Source organism: Rhineura floridana, chromosome 12 (assembly GCF_030035675.1).
Source record: "Rhineura floridana isolate rRhiFlo1 chromosome 12, rRhiFlo1.hap2, whole genome shotgun sequence".
NCBI classification, from domain to species: Eukaryota; Metazoa; Chordata; class Lepidosauria; order Squamata; family Rhineuridae; genus Rhineura; species Rhineura floridana.
In genome coordinates this window covers 7,060,140-7,083,770 of record NC_084491.1, presented here as the reverse complement: position 1 = coordinate 7,083,770, position 23,631 = coordinate 7,060,140, and the positions used below count along the sequence as shown (strand labels likewise).

The following is a 23,631-nucleotide window of genomic DNA, read 5'->3' as shown; positions in this document are numbered from 1 at the left end:
GGAACTCCCTCCCAATGCCTATTGCCTTTTTGATGCCTGCGAAAGCCGTATAAAAATCTTTATCCCAGTTGGTATCTATCTTACTTCTGAACTGATTTTATCCATGTCCTGTTTTCTAAAACTTTTTTAATATTAATAATTGTTAAATAGCTTTGGGATTCCTCATGAGAAGTCATTCATAAATAAAATAAATAATAATATCACTAATAATAACCAAAATATGCTTCTTAAAATGAGCACTAGTGGCTTAGAGAAGCTTGCTTAAACAGACTTTGATGGCTTTTGATGGCTGGTGGCTGTCAGCTACTACAACACACCCTCCCTGCTTAGGTAGAGAAAATGTAGCAGTTTCAATGAAACCCAAGCCAAAAAGTCACAGTGAAAGTGTGGATTTCAAAATCTGATTTGTAAAATCTGAAATGGCAGAGAATTTTCTTTTTTAAGGGAGGAGAGTTTAGTTTCAGCTCAAGTCTCAAGTTTCACCCCTTGCTAATTGTCTCTGCCATCTGCTAGTGGCCAAAAGGGCTACTCACCACTTTCATGAGATAGATGTTGATTGAAAAATTGGGGTACTCTTGAAGATTCCTGATGGCTGGCGTCTGAATAGATTCCCCTCCGCACTCTACGGTGAGACTTGGATTGCTGATGACCAGCAGGTTGTAGTTCTTCATGTCACGGAGGCCCCAAGCCAGGATCTGTGGGAGATCACAGAATCAATATTTATATAAAGCCACATAATAATAATAATAATAATAAATTTAATTTTTGTGTCGCCTATCTGGCCAAAACCACTCTAGGCGACGTACAACATTAAATTCAACAATACATAATAATACAATACATAATAAAATACAATGCAGTCAACAATAACCATTTTAAAAAGCGGCAGTACAGGGCCATCAATAGACAATTTTAAAACAATATAAAGAAATTAGCCCACCCCGGGGACCCCAAAGGCCTGTCCAAAGAGCCATGTCATCTCAGTAGAAGGGGTCAGGCAGGCAGATGAATTCCTGAAATACAAATTTTTATCAGGCAGAGATCAGCTGATTTGCTTTAGTGACTTCTGGACTGACAAACCTGTCAACTTCGCTTTCTCCCAGTTGCCCATTTTTTCCAGTCTTAAATTCAGTTCTCCACTTTAGTTTGTGGTTTTTTGTTTTTTGTTTAAACAAGTTATGAAAATTTGTCAGCATTTTAGGATGCATTTCTCCTAATATACACATTTTTACAAGCAATTTACCTTATTGGAATGCATTTCTGTATGTTATTTTTATTAATGTTTCATGCTTACATTCTTCTGATATATTCATTTTTGTACACATTTTCTGGTTGGAGAACTGTACGGCAAAATTTGAAGAGGTGCAGATTTTGAAAGATAGTTGAGTTTCGGCTCGAGTATTGTTTTGGGAAGTGCGAATTAAGGAGGTGTGCATTAAAATGCTAATTGAACCAAATTTATGCCCCATCCCAACTTGCCAGTATTTTATTTATTTATTGCAATATTTATTTATTTATAAGGCTGCTCATCAATATATGTTCCCTGAGCAGGTTACAAAAAAAGTTAAAAAATACAATTTCAAAAAATAAGATGTTTTTGAATAATTAAAACCCCCCACTAAAATGAGCATTAGAACATGTTTCTTTCTGACAAGAGCCGTTAGATTGGCAGGTACCAGGGACAAGGCCTTCTCACTAGTGACCCCACACCTTTGGAACTCCCTCCCCAAGGAAAGATATACTGTTGGTTTTAAAGAAAAACTCTGGATATGTTTCTATTCCAGCCTGTGTTTGATTAATTAATGTGCTGTGCTTGAAAGCTAAAAAAACACTGGTGTTCAAGTAACGTGTCTTTAAATGAGGTATTGGGAACCTCAACTCTGGGGGCCAAACGCAGCCTTCCAATCCTCTTGTCTGGCCCTTGGGACTCTTCAAACACTACACCTCCTACCAAGCCACACCCCATCTCCCAAGGACATATCCCTCACTAATCTGGCTTTGCACCTTCTTGGAGGGTTTTGCCTGGCTGCTCCGATAATGCCTTTTGCTTTTGCTTGCAAAAATCAGAAACGGGTGTGTGTGACTGAGTGTGTGTGGAAACTAGTTTACTGTAGAAAGGTAAAATATATATTCGTTGCTCTGTTTGCTTTTGTCCCTGGCCCCTGGAAAGTTGCTCAGAAAGGAATGTGGTCCTTGGGGTGAATAAAGGTTCCTTTCCCCTGCTTTAAATTGATGGTTGATGTTTTTAATGTACTTTGAAACTCCATGTAAACTGCTTTGTGAGGGCCATGTGCCCTGAAAACCGTGGGTTATTAATGTTTGAATGGATGTAAAACTAACTATGGCCCCTTCTGCCACCATACATTTAAAGGACGATCATACCACTTTAAACAGCCCTGACTTCTTGAAAAGAATCCGGGGAACTGTAGTTTGTTAACATCACTGAGAGTTGTTGGGAGACGCCTATCCCCTTCAGAGAGCTACAGTTGCCAGAGTGATTTAACAATCGACCCTTCTTCTTCCCAGGGAAGTCTGGAACCTGTGAATTGACAGACTACACTTCCTAGGAATCTTTGGGGAACCCATGACTGTTTAAGTGGTATAATCAGAGCTTGGAAAAGTTACTTTTTTGAACTACAACTCCCATAAACCCAATCCAGTGGCCATGCTGCCTGGGGCTGATGGGAATTGTAGTTTAAAAAAGTAACTTTTCCAAGCTCGGGGTATAATACTGCTTTAAATATATAGTGCAGAGGGGGGACTATCTATCAAACTGCTGAAGCACATTTACTTCCTTTACTTCTGCTGGCCTATCCTTCATTCCCCCTTTGCCTCCCTTCACACTGAATTGCCTTTTGTTTGCTATGTGTTTCTTGCTGCAAGTCAGCTCGACAAGCTGGTGCCTTCTAGTGTCTTTTGCGCTAGAACTTCCTTCAGCCCCAACCAGCATATAGTGCAAAATATCTGGAGGCCATCAGGTTGGCAAAGGCTGTTGTGGGACACCTAGAGACTCGTGGGTAATCAGTGCTTGGGGACCAGACTAGATGCAACTTTAATTGCACAAATGCAATTAATGCACACAGTTTTTGTTATGTAAGCAGCAGTCACAGGGAAGTGTAATTTTTTGTTGCTCAGTCACAGTAACACCCTCTCTGAAGGTGCTATTTCAAGGAAAGCGGTCACTGTCATCAATAGAGGCTTCCCTGAACTGCAGATATATCCCCTTCGGAGAAGCAGTTTTTGCCAGGACCATGTGACAACTGAGGAGTTGATGGGCCCTTTCCCTTTTTGGCTTTGCACTCGCCTCAACGGCCATCAGCCTCAAGATGGGCCGGATCCCTTTAGGGATGATGTAGATCCCATCCTTCCATGCGGGAGGTGGATGCTTTCCCAAGGACCCGTCCTGTAGAGAAAAGGCGGAGAGCTGGTGAAATGAGGCCTACTTTTTTTCCTTCCTGCCAGTGATGAATGCTAATGATTAAGCAGTGTATAAATGCCTGATAAAGGTGTTTGAAATTATGCTTAGAGCTGCATGCGGACACAGAGGTGAAGGTTGTTAGAGCATCCCTCGTCTTCCTGGCACCCTCCAGATGTTTGGGACTATTTATTTATTTATAAGTTTTATATCCCTCCCTTCCTCCCAGTAGGAGCCCAGAGTGGCAAACAAAAGCACTAAAAACACTCCAAAACACCATAAAACAGACTTCAAAATATATTAAAACAAAACATCTTTAAAAACATCTTTTAAAAAAAAAGGTTTAAAAACATCTTTTTATAAAAAAGAAAAAAGGCTTTAAAAACATCTTTAAAAGCAATTCCAACACAGATGCACACTGGGATAAGGTCTGTACTTAAAAGGCTTGTTGAAAGAAGAAGGTCTTCAGTAGGTGCCGAAAAGATAGCAGAGATGGCACCTGTTTAATATTTAAGGGGAGGGGATTCCAAAGGGTAGATTACAGCTGTGCTGCATAAGACTGATGGGAGTTGTAGTCTAAAGCATTTGGAGAGTACTCGAATGGTGAAGGCTGTCCTAGAGAGCTGGGCAGAAGCTGAAGCTGGAAAAACTCTGTTGCATGTGATTGCATGTACACTCTTTATATGTTTTTAAACATATGTTCTTTATACAGTATGTTTTTTCCAAAAGGCACAATGGGACAAAGCGGGGACCCTGTTTCATCAGGAACAAGTATGAGAAAACAGGGACTGTTGCTGGTAAATAGAGGATGTTTGGAAAGTGTAAATATTTCTATTTAGCATTTGAAAAGTCCTGTAGCTTAATTTGGGTTTGTTCTGGCACCCCTAAAGACAGTAGCAGTCATTAGGGCAGTGAAGGTGCGGCTGCACTGGGCAGCTGGTTTCCGAATGGCAAGAGTTGCTGCCGCTTACCAAGAGGGGGAAGGCCAAGGCATGGGGAGCACAGGGGTGTGTGGTCAGCATGGGGGCAGGAGTGTCAGTTTGGCCGCACCCAGACAACACTGGGATTGCTGCGCCTCACACCCTTCCCTCTCCAGAAGTGGCAATGATGCTCAGAAGTCTTGGGTTGTGTTCAACTATGTCCTACTTAGAGTAGACCCATTGAAATGAAGGCCCCTAAGTTAGTCCTGTCTATTAACTTCAATATGTCTTCTCTAAGAAGGAGTAGCCCTGAATACCATCCTAGCCTTTGCTGCCCCATGGACAGCTACTGCCCCCTGAAGAACCTGGCATGAGGTCTATCTATAATTTTTTAAACCTTCTTGTCCAACAGAAGCTCAAAAGCAGCCAGGAGGTGACCAGCGTCCTGCTGTTCTCTGCTGATTGGATGCCTGTAGAGACGGGGCAGTTTTCGTGAATCGAGATCCAGGTACACTCTTGGGATGCACAAGCTCCTTCCCATGAAATAGTCAGAGTGGCCCTAAGAGGGAGACAGAACACAAGGCCGACATTGCCCAGGTGCGTCAGCAAAGTGGTCAAAAGCCAGTAGTAGAAGCTAGGGCATCGACTGTTGGAAAGCAAATGGGTAAGAAATTTTGGACATGCTCAAGACTAACTGCCTGTACTGGATGGTATAACACATTCTTCCCCTTGCTGGTGCTTTCCAGCTGTTTTGGACTGCAACTCCCATTAGCCACAGCTTGGCTTGGGCTAATGGCAGTCGTAGTCCAAATCAGCTGGAGGATACCAGCAAGGGGAAGAATGTGTTATACGAGAGACTAGGGATGGCTGAATATGTCCATTTTGGTTTCTCTTGGGTTCTCATCTTTCCAGTCCTAAGTTCAGCTCTTCACATTTCCACACCTGTATGCTATTTCATTTTTAAAAAGTCCTCATGAAAATGAATCAGCATTTTACTGTGAATATCTCCTTATGCACACTTCTTTATGTTAAGTGTCCTCCTAATATATACATTTTTGCAAAGCATTGTTATTTAACATAATGCATCTTTGTACATTATTTTCACTAACATGCATTTTTGCTCCAGTATATGCATTTTTGTACACATGACTCAGCTGGAGAACTACATTGCAAAATTCAGAAAAGTGCAAATTTCAAAGGATGGTTCTGTTTCGGATTGTGTATAAATAAAGTTAATAAATATTGGTTTGGAAAGTGCAAATTAGATAGAATAGCCTTTAAATGTAAACTGAATCCAGTTTCTCCCCCATCCTTAACATAGACACCCCTGATATGAGCTGATTGTGGGCTTTCTGGAGACATGTAAGTGGCTGTGCTGGAACTGGGGTGCTGGACTAGAGGGGTCTTTGGGGTCATCCAGCAAGGCTCTTCTTACGCTGTTCCTCAAGCTGGAGACTGGAGGTGGAACAAAGGTGGAACATGCTCTCTGGAGGTCCAGGGGGCTGTTATCATAGATTAATAATGCCAGAAAATAAATGCCCAGGTCTCAAATGTGTTTTGTTTTCCATCCTTGTTTTTGTCTTCATGGTCCTGTAAAAGGAGCCTCATACATAGCTCACTAGTACAGCAACTGCCTGGCATGTGGAAGGTCCCAGGTTCAACCCCTGTCATCTCCAGGTAGGGTTGGGAAAAAGCTCCTGGCTGACAACCTTGAGAGCCACTGCCAGTCAGTGTAGACAATATTTAGGTAGGTCAACCAACCCATGGTCTGACTCCATACAAGGCAGCTTCCTATGTTCCAATGTACGTACACTTGCATCGTAGTCAAAGACCTCCACTGCCACGACTGGTGGCTCCTGCTCCGTTGCCCGCGGGTCTCCGTAGATCAAGATGTTTTCAAAGACAAGCGTCTGGTCCCAGCAGGGGTGCAGTGTGCCAGAGATGGTCTGGGTACACTGGCTCATGTGAAGGAAGGAGACGTGGGCCAAAGGATCTAACAGGGAGGAAACACCAACAGGTGGGGAGGTCACAGTGGATTCAAATGCCACCCACACAGTTTACAAGATGACACTAGGCATATCTCTACATCAGATTAATAGTAATTTCCGCTTGCTCTCTCTTGGGAACCCTGGAACCTTGAGATTTTTTGGGGGGGGGGTCTAGGGTAGGGATGGGAAAATCTCGGTTCTCTTGGTTTCTCATTTTTCCAATCTTAAATTCAGTTCTCCACAGTTCTGTCGCAATTTGCAATTTTTAAAAAATAAAATCCTCATGAAAATTCTCCAGCAGTTTAGTGTGAATTTCTCCTAATAAACACATTTTTGTAGGTAGTTTTGACTAATGCACACACTTTTTGCAATCCATTTCTCATCACAGAATGCATATTTGCATGTTATTTTCACTCATATATTCATTTTTATCCACACGTTCCCCCAATGTGTGCATTTGTTTGGTTAACGAACTGCATTGTAAAATTCAAATAAGTGCGAATGTTGAAGGATGGCTGTGTTTCGGGTCTCATATTGTTTTGGAAAGTCTGAATTCTATAAATTTGGCTTTAAATGTGAGCTGAACCAAATTTCTCCCCCATCCCTAGTCTAGGGACCTCCAACAGAGACTTCTCAGCAGCTGCAGCACCTTCCCCAAATTGGACTGGTCCAGATGTGCCAGGATGTGTATATTGACTCTTTCCCCCATGTCGTTTTCCTGATCTAAATTCCCCTCCCCTCAAAGCTGCTGTTGATCTAATTGGGGGCAAAGGGGTGCTAAGATAGGCATGATATAGTTAGCTGTACATTTTCCTATGTGGGACTAACAGCAGCACTGGAAGTGGAGTCGGGGGTTAGATCTGCAAAGCAACTTGCAAGAAAGGGTTAAAAAACCCAGCACTGTAGGCCTGATCCAATTTGGGCCTATTTTGAAGTAAAGGGGGGAAGTATACAAGCTAGGAGATCAGATCTTGGACTTCTTGCATCACTTCTTTTTTGACCCTGAATGTGCCAAACCAGTATGCTAGCCAGGAATTCTGCAGCTCCTGAAATTAATCAACTGTGATTGGAAGTGTGAGGGGACATCTAAATGGCACCCATCTCCAATACAAAGAAGAACAGTGCATGCATTTGAGTGCATCTGGTTAAAGGGACACTTATAAGGGAAGAGGTGAGGAGGACAGGGAGGAATTAATGACATGGGGCTGGAACTTTCTTTTCTGTAGCACACACCTGCAGAGCTCTTAGCACTAGTCCCAAGGAGGTCTCTCGCCTGGTAGATATAACAGCGCAACTGGTAATAGACAGGGTCTGAAAGGAGGAGGAATTTTCATGAATTGTACTTTCCTTCTGGCTTGTGAAAGTAGTTTCCCCACAATATACTGTCCAGACTCGCAAATTCGCCATCAGAGTCCCCTCACCCACAATGTCTTTGCTTCTAATAGCGAATGCAGGTGTTGAGTGCCGACAGAACTGTATCTAAAACAGGTCCACTGAGAAACAAGAGCGAAGTACTGGAATTGTCAGAAGAACCCCAAGGTTTACAGAAATACCAAAAAAATCTTAGCTTGTTACGCTATGGAATCACCCCCTCCCCTCAAAACAGCCCAATAGGACTGAGCATGCTCAGTAAACAGACTGGGTTGGAGGGAATAGTCATGAAATGACTCAAGCAAGGACACTCTGGGCACACTGACCCATTCACAATATCAGTTTTCAGTCCATTTCAGTCCAACTCACAATTTAAAACATGCTAAAAATGGTTTTGCAAATTGGCCGTCTGCCTGTGGAGGAAATAAAACATTTGCTCCTGTCAGACAAAGAGCAGCCAAATGTCACAGCTGGAGCTGACTCAGCTGTTTGGCCAAGTCCTGGAGAAAGCAGAGACTATCTAGGAGGGGGTTACAACGTACAGTGCTCTGTTTTGGATAACTTACAAACCTGGCTCACACTGAGCAGTTCCTAAATTCGTAGCAAACATGGTGCTTCTTCTGTAGGTTTATTATTGCTCAGTGTGAGCTCTGAATGTTTGCCACTGAATTGTTATCTGGAGAATGTGAGCTTTTGTTCTTTTTTTTTTAAGAAAAGCTAGTTTCTAGCCCACATGGTTGTAGATCGTATCTGGAAATATCCAGGCAATGTTGAAGGAAGTTCAGGAACCAACAGGAGGCCTCTTGGGGTGGGGGGCAACCAATTGTTTCTTTTCTGCCCATGTCTTTCCCCCCTTAATGACTGTTTCCTGACCAACCTGTCCTATCCCTCACGTAAGCCCCCTACATGCTCTTTCTCCTTGCTTTCTGCCCCCCAAACCTTCCCCCTTCCCCCAAAGGAACTAAATATGCTTCACTCTTTGAAACCTTTACAATGGAAACACAATAAACTTTGCAGATATATTATTATTATCATTGTTAAGCTTATTATTAGCTTTATATGAGCGTCTCACAAATAATAGCAAAACACACTATACAACATACTGTATGAGAAACCAAATAATTAAAAGCAAAGCGCAATACAAGGCAAGCCAGCCATAAAAGCAAGCAAGCAAGCAACTTCTCTATACCCACTTGAACCATCTGAGTACATTTCTTTCAGGAGCAGAACTGAAAACGAGTTTCCTGCTGGCGGAGTTTTGCGTTTTCCAAGGTGTCCAGATAATCAGCTATCTGCTTCTTGTTCTCTCTCCTCACCCCAATATTCTATATGTCTGGCTATCTATGGGCTGTGGCCAATATGAGTCCTAGTCAGGGTAGACCCATTGAAGTTAATGGACATGACTAACTTAGGTTCATTAGTTTCAATGGGTCTACTCTGAGTAGCTTAGTTGGATATAACACCTTCTCTAGATCTTAGCCAGGATGAAAGAAAAGAAATAAGACTTCTGCAACCTACACAAACCTTCCATTTGCATCAGTGGAATCAGTGGTGGAATCTGGGATTTATTTCTTTTTTAAGTGCTGCTAGATGGAGCCCTTTGCATATGCTCTTGTTTGAGCTGCCCTGGGCTCCTGCTGGGAGGAAGGCTGGGATATAAATAAATAGATAGATAGATAAATAGACTACTCACTCTTGAACATGCAGAAGAGGAGGGGAGTGTTCTTCTTCAGGAGGGTTTGAGAGACGTGCTTTTCTGGCGTTTTCTCCTCTTTCTTTTCTTCTTTCTTACCCATCTCCATCTTTTTCTTTTTCCCTGGACTCTCAACTTCCACTCCCTGAAAAGAAGGCAACCATAAGCTTTGTGCATTAAACTCTGGACTGTGTGTACTCTAATTATTTTTGTTTTGAAAAAATCCTGCTACCCACGAAGTAGATGCAAATAAAGCACATAAAACAGATGCAAATTACTTTGCAATTTTTACTTTGCCCTTTTTGCTATTTTGCTTTATTTATTCTGGTTTTGCTAGTCATAGGGGGAGGGGAAGAGAACCTTGAAACCCCACCCCACAACTTGTACACTTTCCTTTCCAGCTTTTGAGATTTCAACACGAATCGTTTATACACTTACAAGCTTATCTTTGGAACCATAAGGGCTAGAAACTTGCTATTTAAGAAAACAGCTGAGATTCTCAGCTAGCCCAGTTTTGTGCCTCATGCTACATTCTCCAGGTTTTCTGCATTCTTTCAGAATATATACAGGCCTGATTATGTTTAGAACCATCCCTCTTTGGAGATGTATCACTCTTTTTCCAGTCCATGTCAGTTTCACAAGTGTTAGTCATCTTAAGTCCCTTCTATCCCATTTCCACATTAAAGTGCAATATTTTTATGAACATGCAATGCTGTCTCATAAAGGGTCAGACCATTGGTCTGTCTAGACCAGTGCTGTCTACTCTGACTAACAGCAGCTTTTCAGGATCCTAAGCACAGGAAGAGCTTCTCTCATCTTTACTTCTTAAGAACGTTATAAGAGCTCTCATAGTGCCAACCAGACGCTCATGGGAAGCCCACGAGCAGGACCTGAGAGCAACATCCAGACGGGATACATTGGTCAGTGCCTGTTTGAAAGCACATACAGGCTGGTATCGATCCAAGTTCATTTCTTGTCTGCAAGCTGCTGCTTTTACTGATCCATTTTTTCCCCTCCAAAAATATTTATATCAATATTTTTAAAGGAAATATAATACTTTGAAATATCAACAAATTAAAGGAAATATAAATAAAATGTTGATATTAATATCAATAAAATATTGATATTAATATCAATATTTTAGACACAGAAAGATCACTACACAAAATCCAATCTGCAACAATAGCAAACAAGTGAATTAATGGAAAATCCTGTACCAAATCCAAATTGGGCGGCACATCCCTAGTGCAACAACTCTTTCTTTGCTTATGATTCTCAGCTACTGGTGTTCAGAGCGATCCTGCCTCTGACACCAAACTGTGGCTCATCCCCTGATTTCTTCTGTTAAGTCTTACCAAAATGAATGGGAGCCGCTATCAGTGGAGAGGATGTACTCAGTTGATGTTAGGGCTGTTAAAGCATTCCCATCTCTCTCTGGCATGCCAGGCAAGGTTCTTTTTAGAAGGCAAAAAGGCTGACTTCACGTCCTTTTAATGAATCACATGGCATCTGCCTGTGGCACCTCCCTTTTCTTACCAGAGAACCCTCCAAGAGGAAAATGGGAGCCACCCGGCTGGGTGATATTGGGGCCAGCTTCCTGCGCCAGCATCGCCGGCGAAAGATGTCACTGGACCGCCGTTGCAGGTGGAACCTCCAGCCATAGAGGGGAGCATATTCCCAAGGCTCTTCTTTCAACTTTACATCTGAGTGCTGCAGGAAATAGACAGGGGAGAGAGGCTTGAAGACAGCCGGGGAAAAGACAGGGGTTAGGTCAGAACTTATAAACTTGGGATCCAAGTCAGTGCTCCAAGCAGTGGGGCAGCTAGGTCCTTTGAGATCCTGGATGGAATGACAGGTTTTACAGGAGCCTCCTTTAGACAACCATGTGCATTACTTCAGCTGTGACACATACAACATCGTGTTGCATTGTGATGTTATCATGTGATATTTCGATGTTTTGCATATGATTTGTTTTTGTGGTTCTTAATTGTTTCACTTAGGTGCTTTGTTTAGAGATATTTAATTATTTTACTTAATATGTGGAATTATTACCATTAGCAATGTTTGGTTTTGAATGTGGAATTTGTGTTGTATTTCTTTTATTGCTGGGATTTGTAAACAGGTTAGATTTCTGTTGAAATATGAAGTGGTATATAAATTAAACAAATAAGTAAACATTTCTCTTCTCTCTCTCTGCCCTCCCATCTCTCCAACTTTACAGCTGCTTCTACAATCCTGATGTCAAAAAAAAAAATACTCTGAGCATGTGCAGTTTCACATTCTAAACCAGGTGTGGGGAACCTTTGGCCCACCAGATGTTGGTGAACCATCAGCCCCAGAAAGCATGGCCAATGGCCAGGGATGATGGGAGTTGTAGTTCAGAAGCATCTGGAGGGCCAAAGATTCCCCACAGCTGTTCTAAACTCACTGAATTCATAGCGCCACCATGACTACAAGAATAAAACAAAGTTTGCTTCTGCTGCACTGATGCTGAACACTTAATTGGCACCATTTTGAGGCATAAGTCTAATATATATTTTTGAAGAATGAAATGAGCATCTGTAACCATTTACTTGCCTGCCACCAACCCTTCCCAACTATAAAATGATTTTAAAAATAAGAAGAAAGGAAGGATGCCACAGCGACCAACATCAGTCCTGCTGCATCTTGACATGCCCATGGTGGCCCGGATGACGCTGCGGAGCTTGCCTGCTCCTCCTCTATCATCTGCTGCTCTCTGAATAGTCACTTAAATTTTAGGGGCCTTCTCTGTTGTCTTTCCAGCGCCTACTGAAGTCCTTCCTCTTCCAACAAGCTTTATTTAGGTAGAGATTTTTCCCAGTCTGCATTTGTATTAGAATTGTTTTAAAAATGTTTTTATTGTTACTTGCCATCTTAGGCTCCTTTGGGAAGAAGGGTGGGGTATAAATTTAATAAATATTAATATTAACAATAATAATACTAACAACAACAATAATAATCCCCCCATGTTGTGGGGCCCTGAACTTTGGCTTCAGGACTATCCATTAGCTGCACCACCGGACTTATTTTTAGAACATTCAACAAAGCTCTGGGCAGTTCTAGCTCAGCCATAAGCTCCCTAGAGGTCTAGGAAGATCAAGGAGCTGACATTTAGTGTTGCCAGTCCCAAGCTAGGGAACACTCTTCCAGCAGAGATTCAGCAGGCACCCTCGCTTTTGACTCTCAGGTGTCTCTTGAAGACCTTTTTATATAGACAGGCCTATGCAACTGTCTATATTTGTTGATCAGCCAGTCATCTTAATGATTGTTCTGTGCTGTCCTTATGCTGTTTTGTATTGTATATATACTGCTACATTTCTCCATGTATGAATTGGTGGTATGTAAATAAATAATAAATAAACATGGCCATGCTGACATGCCAACGCCTGGGGGCTGCTGGGGCATGTGCATCTTGAATTGGGGCTCTTAGGAGCTCCTTTGCCTCCTCTGCCACTAGCTCTTCATTTCCACAGCAACCCTGGCTGACCCAAACTCTGTGTTTTGAGGGTGCCATCTTACCTGCAGCACCAGCCTGCCCGAGCATTTTGTCCGCTGACCCCCCCCAGAGGCCAATCTCTGTCCGCCTAGGCCCTGTAAAAAGCCCTGGCCTCAACGCTTGTTCCATGTTTATGGCTGGCTTTTTATCCCTGACATTGTTTGTCTGTGTGAGCAAGCCCTTGGCCACAAAAGCCAAGCATCAGTGCCAGTTACCAGCCGAAGGAAGTTGGCTATTTGCACTTCCCGGTTCTCGCTGACCAGGTTCCGGCAGCGTTTCCTCAGCCAGCGCCGACGCCGGTGGGTATGGTAGGTCTTCTCAGCTGCATTCCAGGAACGAGGGAATTCGGCAGGAGGGAGAGCAACGCCATACTCCCAACCTAAGTGAGGAAGTGTGCTCTCATGAGACCCCAAGAGAAGACCCCAGAAGATAGACAGTCCTTTCTTCTCAGGGATCACCCCAAGGCAAACGGAACAGAAATGGAGACTTGCCAGCATCATCCACTGCCCGGTTCACCTCCACTTTCCAGTCTTCCACAAAGAGCCAGCCTTGGGGGCACACAATATCTTCCTTTGGAGGAGTAGGAACACCGCTCTAGAACAGAGAGGGCAGGGGCAAAATGGGTGTGCAACAAAGCTCTAAGCAGCAAGATTTAAAAATGTACTTTTCTGGAAGTTTCTGAGGACCAGAGCTTTGCAAAACTTAGGGATTCAAGTGCAGTTCTGAAGTACTATTTAACACAGGGGTTGGTAATGTTTTTGGACCTGTGGGCACATTAGGATTTTTGAGTGAGCACCATGGACATGGCCCCCTCTGATAATTTCTATGCCCTCTCCCCTGGATCAGCTGCTCCCCTGGAGAGAAAGAGAGAAAGTACACACACACAAATTTCACTTTTCCAAGAAATCTAGGTAAATGTCAGATCCAGTACAATAATACCTGTAGCTTGAAAGGCATATAGAGCTGAAAGATGTCACTCTTTCAACTTCATTCTTCAGCTCTAAGTATTTTTCAAGGGAGAAGAAGGCAATCAGCCTCCAACTCATGACCAATGGGATGGGGGGGTGTCAGAGGCTTTGTGGGCACCAGGGGAAGATCTCAAGGGTGTCATTGCACCCTTGCGTGCCACACTGGCGACCCCTGAGTCATTTTCAGAGTTGTCTTGTACAAATGATTATTGGTCTCTAAGCTCAGGAGGGAATGTTGATATCAAACTTAGGGGCGATCTGGGTGGGGTGGGGTTTCTTGTGGCATAGAGGGAGAGCAGGCACAGGATGCTATAGTGTGGCTGTGCTGGGCTCCACAGAAGAGGAAGCCAAGACTCAGTGCAAGGCAGCTTCCTCTGCTCCTATGTTCCTAACGTGGCCATGGCAGGTCCTGACAAGGGATGCTTCAGCCAGGGAATCCACGGGGAGAAGGTTCCTCAGACCAGAGAAGGGAAGTTTGAGAACCTGTGGCATCATCCAGGGAGACAGCACTTTCTCTCTCCCTGCCCAAGCCCCAGAGGGTCCACCCTCAGTCCTGGGTAGGGTTGCCAGGTTCAGGGCCTGAGACTCTTCCTGTATCTTTAGGAGAAGAGACAGTCAGCCAAGAGCAGGTGTTCTTGCAACACTGTAATGAGAAAAACCACAAGGTGGAATTCTCCCTTCCCCCTGCGCAACTTTTAAAGATACAGAAGACCTCTTGGAGGCCGGGCCTGGCAACCAAGAGGATCAGTCTCAGGCCCTGAACCTAACAACCCAGGTCCTGGGCCATGGCACTCTTTCTCCTGTCACTCACTGCATTGCTGTAGGGGATCGGGGCCGGTCTCCATCGGCGTCCTGGTTGCCGGCTCTGGTTCTCATAGACTTCTTCCAGCATTTCAGTGCGGTTCGTTTCTTTGTCCAGCAAGAGCCTGTTGAGGAGCATAACAGGCAAGGCTCTGTGCTTTTTGGTATGGTTTAGTTATACATGGCTTCTTAAAAAAACACCCTGTTTTAGCCTCTCTCCTGCCGCTTCAATGGATTGTAAGTTATTGAATCGTCCCCCCTGCCTTGTTTTAGATTGTCGTGTGCACTTTAGATTTTATTGAAAGCCGCTTTTGAGTTCTGATAAGAAAAACAGTGTAAAAAACAAACACCATGTAAAATGATGATGATGATGATTAAAGTTGCTTTGCTCACAAAAGTGACCCAAAGCAACTTACATTAACAGTTAAAACAAACACAACCAATAAAAGGCTGAAAACACAGATAAAAGAGAAGACTTACAGATCCTGCCCCACTACAAGAGGCCAGTAATACCTGAAACTCTTCAAATTAAGGGGGAGGAAAGTACTTGCCTGGCACCTGAAAATAAGATAGTGCCAGGCGTGCCTCTCTGGGGAGAGCATTTCACAAGTGGGGAGTCACCACTGAAAAGGCCCAACCTCATGTTGCCATGCTCCAGACCTCCTGAGAAGGGGAGACATAAAGAAGGACCTCAGATGATCTGGACTGGTTCATGTGGGGATAGAAGGTCTTTCAGGTATTTGGGTCAAAAACGGTACTTTGAATTGAGTTCATTTTGAATTGAATTTGAAAATAATCATACATGCTCACCTTCTTTGGGGCTCCACAACCCATTCGCCATCCCATTGCCAACCAGCCGGAAGCTGGAACTTGTCTCTGGGAAGGTTGACCTGCCCAGTCACATCTGAAAAGCCGGGGTGTGGGTCCAAGTCCCTGATCCCCCATATCCCATGGGTCTTCTTTTGATTTTCATACTGAAAACGTCAAAGGTCAAACCATCAGCAGGCCAGGGTTACTTGAGGGCACTGCCTTTCCCTCCCACCCAGAATGCCTAAATGGTGCATGTGCCCCACCCATTTGATCCCCACCATAATCCTGCTGCCAGGCAAGTCATGCTGGGAGACAGCGGCACTTGGCCCAAGGTCACTCAGTGGCTCAGAGGGAATTCGAATGCAGGTCTCTCCAAGGACAAAGTTCAAAATGGACCCTTTGCATGGAGATGCCCTGCTTGTCTCTCACCGTCTCAGCGTAGACGAGGATTCTCCCTTCGCAACATTTCATGAACTCTGCGCTATCAGCCAGCCGCCCGAGCCACATTCGCACCCGGAGCAGAACAGGAATAGGCGCGTTCTTCCATGTCTTTTGGGTGCTCTGTGGGAGAAAGGGCTAAAGAGTTAGGTGCACACATTTCTTCTGCTATCGTCAGGACTGCAGGTGAGCACTCAGAGTGCTGCTTCTGCTGGAGAATATGAAAAGTGGAGATAACCGTTATAAAGAACAAGGAAGTTTCTAGTCCTTATTGCTGTTACCAGATTAGCAATACTTGGCAATATGCTGATGACTTAGAAATGGGAGGCTCATATCCAGCTTCACTGTCTGATGGTTCACTGACCCCACCCCATCCCAAACAGTTATCATTGCTTCTCCCCCTGCCTGTATTTTCTCTCTTCCCACCCCCGTTGGCATCTTTTCTTCCATATGGATCGTAACTAGGGATGGAAGGACCTGTCAATGTCAGTTCTTTTAGATTCTCATTTTTCCAATCTTAAATTCAGTTCTCCACTTTTCTGCAGCAATTTGTGATTTTTTTAAAATAAGAAAATCCTCATGAAAATTCCTCAGCATTTTAGTGCGTATTTCCCATTAACAAACACATTTTGACTAATGTACTCATTTTATGCAAGCCATTTCTCCTAAGATAATGCATTTATGCATGTTATTGTCATGAATATATTCATTTTATGTAAACTTTCCTCTAATATATACATTTTTGTAAACACTGTTTGGTAGGCGAACTGCATCACAACATTCAAGTAAGCGCAACTGTCAAAGGATGGCTGTGTTTTGGATCTCACATTGTTTCGGAAAGTGAGAATTATGTAGATGCAGCTTTAAATACAAACTGAATCCAATTTCTCCCCCATCCCCACTCATAGCTAACACTCCTGGTTGTGCCTTCTCATCTTCCAGGGCAGTGATGATGTTGTTGGACTACAATTCCCACCATCCCTGATCATTGACCATACTTGCTGGAGGCTGATCGGAGTTGTAGTCCTACAACATCTGGTGGTCCACAGGTTCCCCATTCCTGCCCTACACTATCTTACCGAGCTTAGCAGGTCTTGAGTAAGGTCACATCTACATGCCACACTATACATTTCAAGCACATAGCTTCCCCCAAGGAATCCTGGGAACTGTAGTTTGTTAAAGGTGCTGGGAACGGTAGCTTTGTGAGAGGGTAAACTACAGTTCCCAGGAATGTTTGGAGGAAGCCATGTAGTTAAAATGTATGGCGTGGGCATGACCTTAGAACGCAGAAGTATTCTTGCATGGCTTGCATTCATTTCAATTGGTCCATGCAAAATTGTGCTCAAAGTTTCTGAGCTTGTACTATCTCCTTAAATAATAAATAAATTGTGCTAATTAAGCAAGTTATTTTAATGATTGTTTTGTATTTCTACAATATTTTGTGTTGCTGCCTTAAGGGATAGAAACTTGTTTTTTTCTTTGAAATCTAAGCTGAAATTCTCAAAAGGACTGGCCCAAATCCTTCCCTAGGCAAATTAAAATCCTCTCCCCTCCACACGTTATATGCTGAGTATCATCAAGAATAACATATCACAAGATGCCTCTTGCTACTTTTTTCTTGGTTTCACTGTCTTTCAGTAAACTGCCACCTGATGGTGTTCCACATATCCACATACTCCACAATCTGGAGTAAATACTAGCCCCAACCCTAATTGTCAAAGTTACACAGTCGTGTTTTTTTTTTTTACCTGTAGGAAGATGGTCTGGGTTTTGCCACACATCCTGCCCCTGGCATGGAGGCCAGCTTTGGAGAACATGATTGTGTGAGACTTGACCCGCGCATGGGCCACCCGGTTTTCATCCCACAGCATCCAGATCATCACATCTGGCATGCTGATCTGGGCCTAGGAGCAGTTAAAGGACAGGGAGCCAGAGGTCACATACTGTTGTCATGTTTGTACTTAGAACTTTTATTTACAGTCATCTCTGAAGAAGTGCTTATGACGCTTGTGTCTTCCATCCTCACAATGACACTGTGATATTACCATAACATATTATTGCATTGCTTGCCAACCCCGCCTACAACCCATCCCTCAACACCCCGCCTTGCTACCCCCCCATTTGGTGGGGAAACTTTTCAGCTTCCACTCTGTGGACCAACTTTGACAAATGGGTGGGGCAACCCACATGTCAATCACATGGCATGTGATGTGATGTGACCTCACCAACCCTCCCATCCCCACTCCCTTTAGATCTTCCTTGACGAGGAGGGAAGCAGAGAAGGGAAATGGGGTGGTTGGCTGGGCAGCCAGGGTGAGCTGCAGAGGAATACTCAGGACAGGACAGGGCAGCTCTCTTGTCCTGCTCTTCTGCCACCCACTGCTTCCTTCCTCTTGCCCTTTGCCACTGAACTTGAAACAGCATCACTGGTGAGGCGGGCCACATCAGTGGCACAGCAGGACGGGTGCTGAGGAGCTGCCCCAACCTGTCGCGCCTGTGGCTTGAATGGGCTGTCCACCATCTCATCTCTCCTCTGCTGCCCTCTGATGTCCTGCAATGGCAAGACAGCTCTCAGAAGCTGTTGACATGCTGTAGTTTGCAGCGCCATCTGTCGGTGGCCAAGTAAACTGCTGTGTGACAACAGCCTTAGGCAAATATAGAATAGGAAACATCAGATGAAGTGACTGTTGTCCATGAAAGAATCTTTGCTATAATAAATGTCTGAGCCACAAGACTCTTTAAATATGCATTTTATCTCAGTGTACCTATTTCTAAACATACTTTATCCTTGCATAAACAGTATAAAATGCATTTTGGCTTTTTTGGAGTCAAGAAGTGTGTCACAAAAAGGATGAAAACTGAAAGATAATTCCATTCTGGTTCTCACACTAGTTCAAGAGGTGAGGATCAGTCCAGTTTGCATCGGCATTCCCTGAAACTGAAGTCCTAAAGCATGTGTAGCCCGGAGCAACTTGTCAGAGACAGTACACCCAGGAGTGGCCTCTGGCTCTTCAGACTGACAAACAGCCACTTCCCCATGGACCTAAAACCTGGCCCCCTAGGGATTTGATCCTGCTGGGCTCCAAAACCTACTTGTGAAAAGCCCCTCTATATGTCATTTCTATTATGCATTCATGGTGATTTGTGCTCATGATGGTATCAGGGTGATTATATGCCATCCCACTTTCAATACTATTTCCACCAGTAAAAGGTCTGGGGTAGACATATCGCTTTGTTTCCAATCAGTGCATTTCTGTAATGTCCTGCTAAAATCCTGTAACTTTTTATACCACACATGCTCAACATTATTTTTTGTTGCGATAGTGTAAGAGCATCCCTCCAGATGGCAATCATGCAACATTGGAGAATCATCGCGAAACAACTAATAAACTAGAATGATGTGTGGGTGGCCAAGGATATATCCACCAACAATGCACAATTACTGCATCTGTGTTGCAGAATACATTTTCAACCCCCCTCCCCTGCACACTTCTGGAGGGGCCCAAAGCCTTCTTTCTCCTTCAAGGCTCAGTACGGAGCATCTTTGTCCAGGGAACACAGGGGAAACAGGCCTTGGTCCTCCAGTTTGTTAAAGCAGTCTTACAAGGGTTGTCCCCAGGGGGTACCTCTGAAGTGACTAAGGCAATCCTGTTCAGCCAGATCTCCACTTTGGCAATCAGTTTCTGCAGGGGGGGTTTCCAACTCATCTTCTCCGCAGCCTTGCCGGTTTGCTGGAGGAGGCGGGTGCGCATTTTCCTCAGCTGCTGGTCCAGGACGGTGAGGACTACTGGGCTGTCCGAGCCAGGAAGAGGCCTCCTGAGTATGAAGCAGGCAGAGAAAGTTCAGCCCTCCCTGTGGCAGAAGAGGAGGGTGATGGTGGGGTAGGGAGGCAGATGTGCCCCCTTGCAGCGGTGGTTTTGGGGCCAGAACTGAAGAGAAGGTATCGAATGGAGACTGTCCTGTGTACAGATGGGCTCCAGGTCTTGAATGGACCTTGCCACCAGCTACTCGCTGCAAGTCCATAAGTGAGGGCAGTGGGTGTTTTGAGAGGAGGGTGGCTGAGTGGAGCAGCTGAATAACAAAACTTAGTGACCAAGTTGGTAGCCATCACTATCTCTTGTGGCAGCAAATTCCATAGTTTAACCATGTGTTGTGTGGAGTACAAAAGAAAGTACTTCACACAGCGTGTAGATAAACAGTGGAATTCGGTCCCACAAGAAGCTTAGTGACGGCTACCAACTGGGATGGCTTTAAAAGCAGATTAGACAAATTCAGGGAGGATAAGGCTATCAATGACCACTAGCCATGCTGGCTATGTTCTACCTTCACTGTCAGAGACAGTATGCCTCTGAATACCAGTTGCTGGGAATCACAAGCAGGGAAAGTGCTGCTGTTGCGCTCAGGTCCTGCTCGTAGGCTTCCCATCAGCATCTGGTTGGCCACCATGAGAACAGAGTGCTGGACCACATGGGTCACTGTCTTGATCCAGCAACCAGGCTCTTATGTATATCACAGGCAGTGTATAAAGCTTTAAAAAGTAATAAATCCAAATAGACTTACTCTAATAAGTGATAGGCATTCTGCACATGCTCTTATGTTTTGATTTGTGGAACAGGAGATTGAGGTAACACCCCTTTTTAGCAGGAGTGTCCCCCAAGCTAGGTTAATGATGTGAATCCACATCACTTATCCATAGCATTCATGTTCACTCAAATGAAAATAAATAACCATAGCTAGGCTTTTTAAAATAGCTAATCAGTGAAGATGCCTTTTTTTTTAAAAAAAAGGAGACCCTGCTAGAATATGCTCACTTAAATAAGCATTAATGGCTGGTGGCTACTAGTTAATTACCTGCTTGGGTGGGTGCTTAGAGAAACCATTGGGAAGTTTAATTGTAGCTACTGAAGGATTCAGAATTTTAAGCTTTTGTAAGCAGTTTCAAAGAGCAACAGCTCCAAGGGCATGCAGTGTGCTTTTGGGAGTATTAATGCTGTTTTAAAGACTAGTGCTGTCTATAAAAGGATGCTTCCTTGAGGGGACAAATCAACCTTCTGCCTAGGTGCATAACTGCCTCTGCACACCAGGAACGCACTAGCTCTGTGGGCTTCAACCCTGCCAGAACTTCTGCAGGCCTTCTCCCCATTGCTCACTTGCAGTCTTCCACCAGTTCTTTCTGGAGCTTCTTCCAAATGACGCCCACAATTGGGTCATTGGGAACACTGATGGCTTTAAGGGTATCCAGGTTCTTCTTCTGTTAGAAAAGGAAGCACATGTTAGGGAAGGAATCACATGTTCTGAGGTCCTTCCCAGGTCCTCCTTCTGATGGAGGCTCGAAGGGTAGTGACAAGAGAGAGGCCCTTTTCAGTTGTGGCTCCTCATCTGTGCAATACGTTCCCCATTGAGGTCTGCTCAGCACCTTCATTGACATCTTTTTGACATCAGGTAAAGTACTTATTTTTTTTGTCAGGCATTTGATAGACTAAGATGGTGTTGTTTATGTGCTGCCAAAACTGTCTGTGATTGTATGAGGGTGGCGTTTTTTGTTTGTTTGTTTTCTGGTATGATATATTTGTTTTGGTTTTTACCAATGTTGTAAGTCACTTGGAGACCTCTGGGTAACAAGCAACTAATAAATCTAAATAATAATAATAATAATGATGGTGATAGCTGGACAGCCGATAAGCCAAAACCAACAGTTGCCTATTTGAAATTTGCATATTATAGTATAGTTATGTTTTATATGTTGTTTTAAAAAAATCTGTAAGCCACATTGCAAACTGGCTGTGGGCCCTGAGAAGCAGGGTAGAAATGCATTATATAATCATTACCATCATCATCATCTGTATCCAATGCTAGTTCTGCTCAGAATAGACCTATTGAAGCTAATGGAGATGACTAACTTAAGTTCATTAATTCCAATGGGTCTACCTTAAGTAGAACTTAGTTGGATACAATCCAATAGACGTTTGTGGCTTTTCAGGCTGGGTTACCTCTGGTCAGAAGGAAGCGTGGCTGGGTGAGGCAAAAAAGGGAGAAGATGCCCAGGGTCCTTGACCATGCATGGTCTCTCACCACACAAGGCTTTGCTAGCTCAGCAGCAGCTCATGCAGCCTCTGACCTGACCAGGCCCCTTAGAGTCATGACGCCACAGGACTTGTAGACCTTGCAGAGTGCAGCTGGGGATGTAGATGAGGACAAGGTTCAAGCTACCTGTTGTGGGAGGGAGGGAATGGCCTTGTTCCTATATATTTGGGAAGATCTCTGTGTTTGTTGTGTCCCCTCCTCATTCTGTTAGGGATGGAATCCTCTCCTTTTTTATGTTTCATTTTTAAGTGTGCCCCCCTAGTGGTAGTTAACAATCCGATTCTTTTTCCTCCAATATATTTTCATTTTTCTGATCTCCTCATATATATATATATTGATAATCATTATTTATTCATGAGTCTCCACTTGTATTGATCTTTATTCTGAACTCTGTAATTATTGCCTGTTTACATTCCTTTTCAAGTGCATTGCTGAGCAGATTAAGGCAGATAATCAAGTCAGTGTCTTCCCCCTGCTGCTTACAATCAACAGCTCACCCCCTGCTGCTTTCTGTCTGTTAATTGCAGATAATCAAGTCAGTGTCTTCCCCCTGCTGCTTACAATCAACAGATCATCCCCCCTGCTTGCTTTCTGTCTGTTAATTGCAACCAACATTTCATTGACATCAGTGAAAGGGAATACATATTTAAAGAGCTCACAAAAAGTAGATTGATAAAAGTATCACTCACACTATTGATGATTTCAAAGCAAATTAAAAAAAACAAATCAGGAAAAAAGAAGAATGAATAAAAAACCAGGTGTGGAGAGTGGCTACTTCAAAATTCTCTATCTTTAAAATTCTCTATCTTCAAAAGATAGAGAATATCAAAAACCATAATTAATCCGATGGCAAATCCGATTACTGCAGAAATGGAGCCCATAGCTACTTTCTTTCTCCTTGTCCTGCTGGGACTCTTTGAAGATCCTAGATCACAAGCCACAGACTACATCTGGTCCACCTCTTTCTTACCAAGATTGCCAGTTCTGCTTCCCAGGTATAATCAGCACTGGGACTGGGCCACCTCAGGGCAGAGTTCAACGCAGCTTGCCAGGCTTCTCTAGGAAACCCTTGGGAGTCTCCCACGGCTGGGCTCTAATTCGCAGCCTTGCCCAAATCATCCTTAAGGATGAGGGAAGGCAGAGCACAAAGAGTGAGTGGGTGAGTAGGTGAGAGAGAGAGCAGACTTTGGGTCAGACAGCATCTCCAGCTCATAAGGTGAAGGAAATGAATATGACTGGTGGACCAAACACCTATCCTATTGCTCTGCCTGGTGCCAGATCACTCATCAACCAGAACCTTGTGACCTGAGACAAAGGATTATAAAGGTTCAGGGATTTCCTAGATGGCCAGGAGGTTAGACTAGATGACCTCTGAGGGACCTTCCAACTCTATGGGTTGTATCCAGTGCTAGTCTTACTCAGAGTAGGCTCAATGAAGCTCATGGACATGGCTAACTTAGATCAATTGATTTCAATGGGTCTACCCTGAGCACAACTTGGAGACAACTTCTTGAGGCAATGATTTGTGAAGATTAGGCAAGTCAGTGGCTATTAACCACAACAGCTACAGACAGACCCTCCATGTTCAGAGGCAGTTCACCTCTGATGCTGGCGATGGCTACTGCC

The 23,631-nt window shown here is 43.9% G+C and overlaps 1 protein-coding gene across 1 annotated transcript in view; it reads right to left on the bottom strand.

Annotated features, from left to right (window-relative positions):
* The window catches only part of FER1L5 (fer-1 like family member 5), a 95,271-nt gene that overhangs the window by 36,501 nt on the left and 35,139 nt on the right, over window positions 1–23,631 (bottom strand). Inside the window, 14 exon segments of the mRNA XM_061593362.1 lie at window positions 534–695; window positions 3,305–3,403; window positions 4,733–4,894; window positions 6,147–6,328; window positions 7,557–7,617; window positions 10,924–11,097; window positions 13,120–13,283; window positions 13,396–13,498; window positions 14,684–14,798; window positions 15,484–15,647; window positions 15,913–16,044; window positions 17,670–17,825; window positions 19,548–19,737; window positions 21,072–21,172. Coding sequence (XP_061449346.1) covers window positions 534–695; window positions 3,305–3,403; window positions 4,733–4,894; window positions 6,147–6,328; window positions 7,557–7,617; window positions 10,924–11,097; window positions 13,120–13,283; window positions 13,396–13,498; window positions 14,684–14,798; window positions 15,484–15,647; window positions 15,913–16,044; window positions 17,670–17,825; window positions 19,548–19,737; window positions 21,072–21,172 — 1,965 coding nt within the window.